At 34.3% G+C, this 13,263-nt stretch overlaps 1 protein-coding gene across 3 annotated transcripts in view; it reads left to right on the top strand.

Annotated features, from left to right (window-relative positions):
- PRKG1 (protein kinase cGMP-dependent 1) overlaps window positions 1-13,263 on the top strand; it is a 1,018,841-nt gene that overhangs the window by 907,864 nt on the left and 97,714 nt on the right. For all 3 annotated transcript variants that reach the window (XM_036438437.2, XM_036438436.2, XM_036438438.2), the window contains one exon: window positions 10,552-10,626. In XM_036438437.2, coding sequence (XP_036294330.1) covers window positions 10,552-10,626 — 75 coding nt within the window. The remainder of the gene's footprint in view (window positions 1-10,551; window positions 10,627-13,263) is intronic.

The raw sequence follows: 13,263 nt of genomic DNA, 5'->3' as shown, positions 1-13,263 counted from the left end.
ATAGCTACATAAACTAAACTATATCAGCTATGGATTTTTATTGTTTTTAATAAAGGTGGTCTATTGCAGACAATTTTGATAAGAATTTGGCTATTATGTTGATTTATAAACTTGAAATAATTTCTAAGCAGATAAGCTTGAAAAACATTTAATAGGTTAAATATTATCTGTTGCCATAGATTCTGCTTTGAGAATAGAAAATCTGGGGGAAATTGAACATTTGTGTATTCTTATGGAGAAAATGGACATCAAAATTATCTTAGAATTGAGAATCTATCGCATTATGAGCAGAGTTAAATAATTTAGTATTGGTGTTTTATTTCTTTAAAGAAAGTAGATTATTTTAAAGAAAGTAATTATATATATATAAAACATCATCACTGGTTCTTGTCCTGTTCTATATCAAAACAGTGGGTTTGGGGCCCAGAAAATCAATGGTAGAAAAAGGAATGTATAAAGTCTATTTTGTTGGTATGTATTTGATATAGTCAAGGCAAAGAAAGTTTTTAACACTTAAAATAATTGTTCAGTCGTAAGAAATCTGTCTACTGCATGAATTGTCTCATATTAGAACAGTTTGGAGATTTATTTTCCTTAAGGAAAATGAAAAGTAAATTTGTCAATTAAGGCAATCTATACTTAAAAGCATATTTCACTCTATCCCCTCAAAGGCTATACTATCACATGAGATTTGTCTAATTTCTTCTGCTTTTAATTGAAATGAAGGTTATACTGCATTTTTAGATCCTTTCACTTTAATTGCAATTGGGATTCATGAATATAAATCTCATTATGATATAAATTATTACCTTCATTATATAAATTATTATCCTCATTTAATGTCCTATATGTTTCTGATATATTGCTAAGTGTTTCAAATTATTTCATCCATATTTATACCAATATATGTCTTTATTAGGACCCCAAATTTAAATTAAGAGTTCATTATAACTAAACTTTTGTCTTTAAAAGCTCGCCATTTAATATAGGTGGATTCTTAAAGAGGTACATAGAACTTTCAACTCATATATCTCTAATTTTAAATACATTTTTTCTTCAGAAGACTTAAGAGTTTGCCTGTGTTCTCCTGTTCACAATAAGAATGAATGAATAAATAATTAAAAGAATGAATCCAATCATGTATTCATTAATTCATTTCAAATTTCTATAACACACAAGGCTGTATTCTAGTTTTTAAAGAGTTATTAATGACTAAGATGGACTAGATCCATGAGCTCATGAGACTTAATTCTAACCTGGGAAAGACGACAGATATTTAAACAAAACACTTTCAGCAAATGATAAGTGCTGGGATGAAAATAAAACGGTTAAAATATCAGGGAGCAGTAAGGTTTGGGGCTAGAGGCTCCTTTGCAGTGGTCAAGAAGACACCCTTGAGCTGAGTCTTAAATGACATTAAGAAAAAGTCATGCAAAGATTTAGAGAAAGAATATTCTGGGGAGAGGTCAATGGCAAATGTAAACTTGATGTATTCTAGGTCAGAGGAAGTACAGTAAGAGAAATCAGTCAGAGAGACTGTAGAGGAGTAATGTGATCTGACTTACGTTTAAAACAGATGGATTACCTTGACTGCTGTGGAATCACAAGAGTGGTAGTAAGGGAAACACAATTATGGAATTCCCAAGAGAGACAAAGGTGATTGGAACTAAAGTATAACAGAGAAAGGAGGATGCATTTTAGATTATTGAAGTCAGGATTACAGGATGTTGTGTTGGATCAGGGGGAAAAAACCACATAGAACAAGAGTCTGCAACTTTTCTGGTAAAGGGTCAGATACTAAATGTTTCAGCTTTGTGGGCCACACTGTCAGTTACAACGAGTCAGTCTGCTGTAATATGTAAAAGCAGCCATGGACAATATATAAAAGAATGAATGCGACTGTGTTTCAATCAAGCTTTATTTACAAAACCAGGCATGGGACAGATTTGGTTCATAGACAGACGTTTGCTGGCCCCTGATCTAAAATAACTTCTTGAAAGAGTAAGACAGGTGTCCTCTTACCATGGAGAGACCAACAGATGCTGTGAGACTCCAGCTCTCTGACATTAGCGCCACAATAAAGAATGCAGTGGAGACAGAAGAGATACTGGATGTGGTGGGGAGAAGCCTTCACTATCCATGAAAGCCCTCCCCCCTCTCCCATTTCCCAGGTCTCTCTTCCCTTTAGCTGAAGTAAACCAGCAGGTGCCCAGAGTATCTTTGTTTTGACTTCCTTTATTATCTGTATATGGTAGAGCAGCCAAATATAGGTGATGGATTTGACGTATTTGATACTTTTATCTATTATGATGCCAGGCACTCTATTTTTTTTTTTTTTTTTATGAAACTGCACTTCTTCTAAATATTTTCCATTACAATTATGTTCATGTCTTTTATTTGTAGCTATGAATTCTGTAATATGCCATTTATTCTTTTAACTTTTCTCTAAAACTATCTACAGAATTTAATGGATTTTTGTATTTTCTTTAAAAACCCACTAAATTAAATACTGGGTGATTAAATTCATGGACTAAGGATAGCTTTAGGTATTATAAAAATTGATGGAATAACGACTTCGTTAAGCTCTTCAATAACCACTTATAAAAATTGCTTGAGTAATTACTTCATTAAGTATTTAATAAGCACTTAGTGAGTGTAATTTTGTGTGCAGACACTTCACTAGCACCAGGGCTACACGGTCAGGAAAAAAATAGATGTCAAAGAGTTCATTGTCTTAGTAAAGGAGACTGACCATAAACTACCAATCCCAGACCTTAGTGATGACTTCTCTGAAAAGGCAGCCACAAGGTACGGGATTCAGAAAGAGCCATGTAAGAGAGGGTGGGAGAGAGGTAAGTAGTCCAGTACAGTGCTTCTCCAAGGACGTGTGCTCAGGGCCAGCTCTGTTCTATTTTGATGTCCATTCCGTCATAGACAGATGCGTTTATCAAATACAATACAAATAGATTACTAGAAACATAAGATTTAAAAAGGCATAAAAATAACTGCCCCCTTTAAGAAATATTAGTTTGAATGTACATAAAATTCTATGTCAATAAAAAATATCAGAACAAACATAACACTGGATAAAAAGAATTACTACAGTTGATCACATTGTCATCGAAAGTATGTGTATGAACAGTAAGAAAGAATGGCTTTTATGTGTATTTTGCAGTCACAACAAAACCAGAATTTGTGAGTGAAATAACAATTCTCTGCCCTAGCTGAAATAGGTACACTTTGAAAGAACAGTGCATAGTCAATATTTATCCTAACTGTGCCAAATGTGCCTGTTTGTTGCTTGTTAACTTTTCTGACTTAGGTTGGATTGATGGAAATGCCACTTGCAGAGAATAATGTGTATCTAAACTGTTTTATGATTTGTTTAATACACTCAGAGTATAGAAACTGGACTCAAAGAGGAGCCTTGTAGGAAATGGAAAAAGTGATTTTTAAAATTATTTCAACACACTTAGGATATTCATTTTTTTTTTCCACCCGAAACAGAACAACGTTCTGTTTTCATTGACCCCTCATTAAATTGTAGCCAGTTCTAACAATTTATCCTGTAATGTTAAGGTTAAATTTAAATTATCTTTCAATAAAAGAAATAGATTCTGGATTTTGTACACTGTGGGTTACAATTAGCAAACTAATCTTCCATGCAGTTTGAGCAAATGTTTTTCACCTCATGATTTTGACAATAACTGAACAGGTTTATATCTTGTTTAAAAAACAAAACAAAACATGAATCCACCGAGCTTGACCTTGGATATCTCAGCAATGTCAAATTGCTATAAAAGTTTCTAAATTCTCTACTTAATCTCTTCACAGACCAATAACAGTTTATCAGTCATACTATGAGTAGTACAAACTACAACACATTTCTAAATTCAATCATGGTTAGGTAAAGGTGAATCCTATATAATAAAAAATTTGTATGCAAATTGACCCTAATGATCAGTCACTGTGATGCATACTGACCACTAGGGGGCAGATGCTCAATGCAAGAGCTTCCCCCTGGTGATCAATGCCCTCCCACAGGGGGAGCTCTGCTCAGCCACAAGCCAGGCTCATGGCTGGCAAGCACCACAGCAGTGGTGGAAGCCTCCCCTGCTTCCTCGGCAATGCTAAGGATGTCTGACTGCTGTTTAGGCCCACTCCACTTGGGAGGTGGACATCCCCCGAGGACTCTCAGACTGCAAGAGAGATGTCTGACTGCCAGCGTAGGCCTGATCTCCTGGAGAGCGGGCCTAAGCAGACAGATGGACATCAACAGATGGATCCTGGACTGTTGGAGAGCACATGCTGGGCTGAGGGACCCACCCATCCCGAGTGCATGAGTTTTTGTGTACCAGGCCTCTAGTTATATGTAAGAAACTTGCATATAACTATTTAAGATAGACTATTTACAAATCAAAACTGGTTTGGGGGCGGATCTCAAAACACATATTTTAAAACAGTGTATCTCTTTCATAATCCATATATATATATATATATATATATATATATATATATATAGCCAGGGGCACTCATGACTGAAACAACCAGACAGACCACCAAACAGGCTGCTGCATGTTGTGACCAGACTGGCAGGGGAATTAGTGAGGGATGACCAAACAACTGAACAGCAGGCTGCATTGGGCGACCAGGCTGGCAGCGGGGGCAGTGAGGGGGGAAATTGAGGGCAATCAGGCAGGCAGGTAGAGGCAGTTAGGGGTGATCAGGCTGGCGGCGGTGGTGGGGGGGGGGTGCAATTAGTGGCAATCAGGCAGGCAGGTGAGCAGTTAGGAGCCAGTGGTACAGGATTGTGAGAGGGATGTCCGACTGCCGGTTTAGGCCCGATCCCCAGCATTGGGCCTAAACCAGCAGTCAGACATTCCTTGAAGGTCCCAGATTGGAGAAGGTGCAGTCGGGGTTGAGGGGACTCATACCCCGTGTGCAAATTTTGTGTAATGGGCCTCTATTTCTATATTAAGATGTAACATATTCTTAAGAGTTATAGATTAAAAGTCAAAAACAGAAAAAAATACAACCTTAAGCCAAAGATATTGTAAGAGTTTCAACAGTAAAATTATTAGATAAACAAATAAATAATATTGAGACATTTAGTACATCCATATAATGTTTGTTACCATATGGTGTTTCCATGTAATCAGGTATATCCTACACTGGATTTTTTTTTTCCATTTAACCATTAGGTTGGCTATTGCATAAGCACTAACATAACCTAAAGTCAAATAAGTACTAACACAATACGGTTCCAACTTTGAAATAACATTGAAATTGTCTAGTTTAGAAGAATACATGCCAAAATATTAATGTTTAGCTCTGGGCTATGACATTAAAATAATCTTTTTATTCTTTGGGGTTTTTTTAACATCTCCCAAAATTTCAACATATTACCTTTGGTATCAGAAAAAAATCACAAGTGAAAATTAAAAAATAGATCATGGACCATGTCATTGACTAACATAAGAAGCCTTATCAACTCAACAAAACTCTGCCTTAGAGAAGACTATCTAAACATATTATACATAAAAACTTGTTCATTTACATGGATTTTTCCTCAAAATTCACAGCAAATAAATAGAAAGCATTTCTGAAGTCAATTCTTAACTTTTGATTTCTTGGTCACTAGGCCAATTTGGATCATTATTTTAAAATGTCAATTTCTTTTAAATGTGTAATTATAATTTGAAAATGGTTTAAATTAAATGTGTGGCATTTGTAATTGATTTTCCCTAATGAATAACCCCCTATGATAAATATAGGATTGTTGTTACAAAGGAAGGACAGATAACCAAATGTCTATCACTTTGGTCAGTGTGTGTAATATTCTCTTGCAAATATAAACATATGTGCAAGAATAAAGAAAACACTGATAAGAAAACCATTCACTATAAAAGTGTTATTCCTTTCTCTAAAATCACTGTCCTATAATTTGACTTGATGACAACTTTTGTATAGATGTTAGAGGCTTCCTCCTGCTGTTCACCTCCTACCTTGTATTATGATCCCTTGTTTTAGCTATACATTTCTTAAGGGTGTGCTTTTCTCTCTTTGTATAATCCACAGTAGTTTGAGCCATTCCTTAGAAAGAGTAGACATTGCATAAATATATATGGTGGGTGGGTGGATGGATGACTGAACTTGGATGTTTGGTTTTACTGTATTTGGGGTTCATATTCCCTCTGAAGAAACTATTCATTTGGTTCATGATAATATAATCTATAAATAATTATAACTTTGCTAGTTATAAATAAATAGTCAAACGAAAAAAAATAAACACAAAATCTACTACCTGAATCCAACAAATGGATGAACAGATTTTTCTGGATTCAAAGTACCAAAATAATGAAGGATGCCTCTAAAATCTTGAACTTGGCTAAGTAGCAAGTACCCCAACTAATTTTGGACACTTTCTCATTCCTTTTAGTAAATACATTTTTAAGGGACTTAACCAAGATTCAGGTTAGGAAATTCTAATGAGCTGTAATCTTATACACCTTTCAAATTATAAGAGGGTTTTCTCAGAAGTTCAGGCTATGCTTGATAAATATTTTGAATAGCACCATTGAAGTATTTGCAATAATTTTCTGGTTTAAGATTTTACTTTTAACTCATTTTGACTTACAATTTTAACTTAAGAATATAAGTTAAGAATAGATTACCACCCTAGCAAGTTTGGCTCAGTGGATAAGACAGCGGCCTGCAGATTGAAGGGTCCCGGATTCAATTCCAGTCAAGGGCACATGCCTGGGTTGCAGATTTCAACCCCAGTAGGGGGCATGCAGGAGGTGGACAATCAGTGATTCTCTCTCATCATTGATGTTTCTATCTAACCTCTCCCTGTCCTTTTCTCTGAAATCAGTAAAAATATATTTTTAAAAAAGAATAGATTACCATCTTATTTAAGAAAGTAATCAAGAAAAAAAAATAAGTGTTGAGATTTTTTTTCCACCTTGTTTTGAATTTTAAAAAATTGCATTTTAAACATTTTCTTACAAGCTTCCTAAATAGTATCGTGGAATAGAGGATAGGAAATCATGAGGACTAAATTGACTAATATAATTTATTGAATACATACATAATATATGAACATAAAAAGTGATTTATAAACTATAAAGTGGAATATCAATGGTGTTTTTTTTTTTTTTTAGCAGCATAATAATACTGGTCTCTGAAATTTGGACTGCCTATTTCATAAATAATACCCTGTTTTCCTCTAGATGAAGTCTCATCATATCACAACTGAAGAAGAAAATTATACACTTTTAGTCGTATCACTAAGTAATCAGCTCTCTTCAGAAGAATGTTTTGGCTTAATAATGAAAACATCAGTAAATGAAATTACTACCCACTGAGTTACTGTCACTCTAATGCTCTAAAACAGGCAAATTTCCTAGAATGAGAAACACAGCATTTTGAATGTTATTTCTTTTTTAAAAAAATGTTTTTTATTGATTTTATAGAGGGAAGGGGAGGGGAAGAGACAAACATCCATTGGTTGCCTCCTGCAAGCTCCCTACAGGGAATCAAGCCCACAACCTGGGCATGTGCCCTGACCAGGAATTGAACTGGCAACCTCTCAGTGCAGGGACGATGCTCAACCACCTGAGCCACACGGGCAAGGGCTAATTTTTAAGAAAAAAATTGACAGATAACATTCTTGATGTGAAAGAATCACCATTTTTTCTGCCTTTTTTCCCTCCCTCTCATCCGTCCCTTCTCCCCTCTTTTCTTTCTCTCTCCTTTCTCTCTCCTTTCTTTCTTATCCTCCTTTGCAAGTACATTTAAATTACCAACATTAAACATAAAGATGTGTATGTTGGTATTTTCCATTTCCTCTTATACCTCTTATACCTCTGTGTACTCATCTACCTCTTCAAAAAATTCTGTCAAGACTTGCTAAAATTGGATTTCACACCCCAAGAAAAGTAACAGGAAAATGCCTCATACTTAGTGTGCGTGCAATAAGGATTTCTTAAACACACTATTACAGTATTTTGCTCACTAACGTCTTCTTCATTTATTCTGAAATTATGCCTAGAGTTTATGTAAAACTGGCTATTTTATTTTATGGTACTAAAATATAACTCATTCATGAATTGTTAGTTTAAAAAATAATTTCATGATTTTCCTATAGTCTCTTATATTTGTAATAGTAACTGATACATAACTTTTTAGGGTTTCTGCTCATCTAGTTAAAGTTTCAAAACACTTCAACATAATCCCTGTCCAAATAAAACATCCACAAATCTTCTCATTTAGTATTCAAGAAATGTCATAGGACTACAGTAAATATTTAAAAAGGCATCTGATACTTACAGGTAATAAGTTTCCAAATGTGTTTGATGAGGCCACACGGATAGCAGGTGTTCCAACAGAGTATTAGTGAGAGGAAAAACCCAGCCACTAATTAGTTCCCACTTGCACCAGGAGGGGTGAGTTCTGTAATGTCATAGTTATGTTTAGCAAGATAAATTATTCAGTGATCAGTGCAGGACACACAGAGACAGGCATTTGGAACTTCTTAATATAGCTTGGAAAACCTACATTTTCTTAAAACTCCCAGTTAAGTCTGATGCTTGATGTATTATGAAGGAGACTTAGAATGCAGGAGACATTTGTTGCCTGTTTGAAAAATGTTATTTGGCCAGGATTGCTTTCTAAGTAAAGATTATTGATTCTGGTCATTTTCTTCTTGTATGAGAAATAATTAGTGCAGCCCTGGCCAGGTAGCTCAGTTGGCTGGTTAGATTATCATCCTGATAGGCAATGTGGCAGGTTTGATTCTCTGGTCAGAGCACATATAAGAACCAACTGCTGAATGTGTGGATAGATGAAACAATGGATGGAGCTCTCTTTCTCTCTCTTCCACTCTCTCTTCCCCACTCTCTAAAAATCAATAAATAAAGAAGTTTAAAATAAAAAAAAAAATAGTCTATTTAGCCAGCATTAGTTACCCTGTCCCCCAGATGAGATCATTACTTAAGGGCCTGAACTCCCCCAACTACAAATCAGTCCTAAGTAGAGTGTCAGGCTCCTCTTTATAGTTTTGTTTTTGTTTTGTTTTTTTTCAAAAAATGTTATGTAAAAGGGACTAAACAATATTTAAATTGAAATCAGCAAATATCCTACTATGTTTCAGAACCCGAGTATCCATGTGTTGTTGTTTTAATATTCACCACATACAAAGCCAGTTGCATGCATTAAGATAATAGAGATTTAAATCAAAATGCAATATCTTTCAGCACTTTAAAACCTCAAATACTGTTAGAGATGTGATAGTTATCTTCAAGGCAGTCAGGGATTAGGTGGGAACTGTGGTATATGAGTAGGTATGAGTATAAAAGAATGGCCGCTCCTTCCCTAACAGTCTTTTGGCTGCATGACTTTAGGTCAGTTTCTTAACTTCTCGTTCCTTAGTATCCCCATCTATAAAATGGGTATGATACTAAATCATAGGATATACATAACTATTACAGTATCTGTTACTACCTGTAAAGTGTATAGAACAAACCAGCCATTTAAGCACCATGTAAGGGAGGGCTCTGATGATTCTGTAAACACAGACTTGCCTTTTGTTTCTTTATTCGTTATAATTCAATGGTTGCCAAAATATGGTGTGCATGAGTTACTGTATGTGTTTACTTTCAGTAATTTTCAAGAGCAATTCCTTTGAGTATATTAATTGGTTTTAACTCTGTAATATTTTATAGATGTATAAGAGACTTCAGTGTATGAAGTAGATCTGAGCATAGCTCTAGGTGCATTGTAGAACATTGAATAGATGTTTTAAGCAGATACATTACTCTTACCAGTGTATGCTAAAGTCTGTTCTTCACATCTCCAGAATGAGTGGATTTTCCCTCCTGTTATTATTTTGCCTTTGAAGATTATTCTACTATCTTACATAGAGTTAATGATTCAGAATTGGAATTAATATATGTTCATGAGAATTAAAAGAATAGTGCCTGGAATACACTAGGCACTCCATAACTATTAGGTCTTATTATTTCATCATTGTAATTGACTTATTAACTTTGTGACATGTATCAGTGTGCCATTGACTTTATTTCACCCAATTCTTTGAATATTGGCTTTTGCCAGCTCTGGTTCTCAGTGGTGGGAACTACAGAAATGAACCAGACTGAAGAGGTCCCTGCTCTCACAGAGTATATATCATTATCTGATATGTGTATTAATAATTTTTCTAAGTTGAGTGTTTTAATTTTTATTAGATCCTTTAGAGCACATGTGTCAAACACAAGGCCCGCGGGCCAAATCCGTCCCGCCAGGCCTTGCAATGTGGCCCGCACCGCGCTGTCATCACTGCACTCCGCTGCGTTTCCATCACAGTGACAGTTTATGACTGTTCAGTAAACCATTCGGCCCGCGATTTAGGCTGGATTTTAGATTTTGGCCCCTTCTCTGATTGAGTTCGACACCCCTACTTTAGAGTGTTTCGATATATCATTGACTAGGTTGTCATTGTTACAGCTTCATAGAGGATTTATCCTTTTCACTATGTTTTGCCTCTAACAGCTCTTTCAAGCATTTGATTGGAGGATTGGAAGATGTTTCTAATAAAGCATATGAGGATGCAGAAGCTAAAGCAAAGTAAGTGCCTTTTTTTCCCTTTGGCCTTAATCTTGATCTAAAAAGTGTTTTTGAGTAGAAATAAGATAAAATATTTGGTTGGACTTAACCAAGTCCATCACTCTGATGGGAAGAAACTACGTAAGAAGAAAGAAAGCAAACCATTCAAGGTAATTACTACATAGTATTCTTACTTTTGTGTGGGAGATTATCTCAACAAAGAAAATGGTTAGTTTAAAATTCAACATAAAAAATTGAGTGTAAACACATTATTTCTCCCACTGAAAATACATTCTGAATGAATGGTTGTTGTGTTCAATAGTTGTTTGTGAAATCGTATGAAAAAATAATAAGGCTGGAAAATATTTTTCTGAGTGAATACATCATTGCTTTATATTGAACTTGGGTGGCACTGTTTTCAGAATGTTATGAGGTAGTACATATCTCATTAATTTTCATTTTTGTAAAACAAAATATAATTTTCTCTACTAGAATAACTTGCTTTAAAACACAGCTTTTTTTATACTTGAAGTAATTTCACATTGGCTTTTTCTGCAAAAGTTGTAGGTTACTTTTTGAAAATTGTGATCTGTATAATCCTCCCCTCTTTTCTGTGATGGAGTAATTTAAGTAAAAATAATTTTGTATTTGATATCAGATAGGATACTTATCAGTAAATAGATAGTTCAGGGGCAGAATTTGCTTAGTTGGTTTTGTAATAACCTAAAAGCAAAAGAAACAAAATATTTTTGTCTTGATAATCTCTAAAGATGAAATATGTGGTTTAGTTCTAAAAAAAAAAAAGTCAAAGGTTTTTCTTTAACTTAAAGTATTCTTTGATCTACTTCTCTTTCCCTATTAAACTTTAGCCGTATTTACTGATTAAAGTTTTTGCATAACTTCAATTTCCTCTGCTCAGTGGTGAGGCTGGTCACAGGCTTGCACTTGGTCAGTGATGGAAAGCGATTGTGAGCTAGTTGCATCCTCCTCGGGTTGCTCTTGGCTTTGTAAAGATAACTGTATGGGCATCTCATGAGTTCTGGGCATTTATGGGTTAACTTTCACATGTTTCAACTAAAGATAATAAAAAAGACTCACTGAAATTCAGATTCAGACAATTAGAAAGATAGGTATGGTGTTCTTTATATTGGCAAAGAGTCAGTCAGTGTATAAAAATATGGCCCTGAATGAGGGCTGGAAGCCTTGGATCTGCTCCTGGCTCTCTGGTTTCCAACCAAGTGATCTTGGTCAAGACTTAATATCTCTCTCTCAATCTCATTGTCTTACCTTTAAGATAGTATTTTTGTTATTTAAATGATGGCAACACATAAAAATACTTTGTAAATTATAAATTGATATAAAAGGGGATGATACTGTTGGTACAAGTAATCATTAGAAACATAACCTAGGGCACTTGATATATGGTTTAATTTACAGGAAATATTGCATATCTATTATGCAAAATAATTATATCTGCAAGAATTTTCTAACATTATGTAGGCAAATTACTCTCACTCTGATAGCATGTCAAAAAATTAAACCAAAGAAAATTAAAACTGGTCTGGAAAATATTTGTAAATTTCATTATTGAAATTATTATTTAGTTTTAAAAAAGTTTAATTATGATTAAATAACAAAGAAAAGCAATGGGATTACTACCAGTAAGCGTTTCAAAATATTGTTATTTGACAGAATTATAAAGCAGTCATTATACATTTATACTTGAATTTAAAAAGTAAAATCAGTTTGAATTTATCTATTTCATACTAAATCCAAATAATTGCATAATCCACATTCCTTAATATTTATAATTATTTAGAAAAATGGGAATAGTTTGATGAAAAAAAATGTAAAACCATTAGTCCAAATTCTAGGGAGATTGATAATGTAACCTTTATTCCTCAAAATAGCCAAGTAAATAAATACGTATGTAAGTACATAAACATGTACTAACATACATATCAAGGGAGGTGTAATTATGCCTTTAACAGTATTAGCACTTTAAAGCTTTCTAATAACTCATATCTGAAGATTTATGAAGTTGATAGTATCTTTTTCATTAGATTCCTATCACTGAAGAAAGGTAAATTGTGAATTATTTCTCAGAAAACTTTTTAGTTGAATTAACAAGTTTAAACATCTATTTGAATTAATAGTTTTGTTTCCCTGTGTTGGATTTTTTTCATCTTAAATACTTTGGACCTTCACTTTGTATTTCAGGAACTTACAAGGTTTGCCAACATTGCAGGGATTAGGGCAAGAATGTAATTTCTCCCAAGTATTATTATCATTCTGTTAATACCTCGACATTTTTATATAGATCTCAAAACCTGTGCCACTTAGAACTGAGCTGTTGCTTTGGCTCTACTGTGTAAGCTTTATTGTTTAAAGGTTCCCTTGCTTTTGCAAAATTCATTAAAGGTAAGATTAGTATTTCTTAAAATGATCATGTTATTTTATCCATGTGAAATTTTTGTTGGTAGTGTCTCACTAACTATGCCTGAGTAAAAAAAAGAAAAAAAAGTACTGACCATAAAGATTGATTCAGTTGAGACATTTTGAAACTCAGTTGTGTGGAACAATTATGCTAATAGCATAATCAGGTATCCGTGACCTAATGAGTCCACAAAATGATCCCTTTGAGGAAAACCACACCAA

This window comes from Pipistrellus kuhlii, unplaced genomic scaffold, assembly GCF_014108245.1.
Source record: "Pipistrellus kuhlii isolate mPipKuh1 unplaced genomic scaffold, mPipKuh1.p scaffold_m20_p_15, whole genome shotgun sequence".
Taxonomy (NCBI): Eukaryota; Metazoa; Chordata; class Mammalia; order Chiroptera; family Vespertilionidae; genus Pipistrellus; species Pipistrellus kuhlii.
The sequence above is the reverse complement of the archived record's forward strand: the minus strand, read 5'-3'. Positions and strand labels throughout refer to the sequence as shown.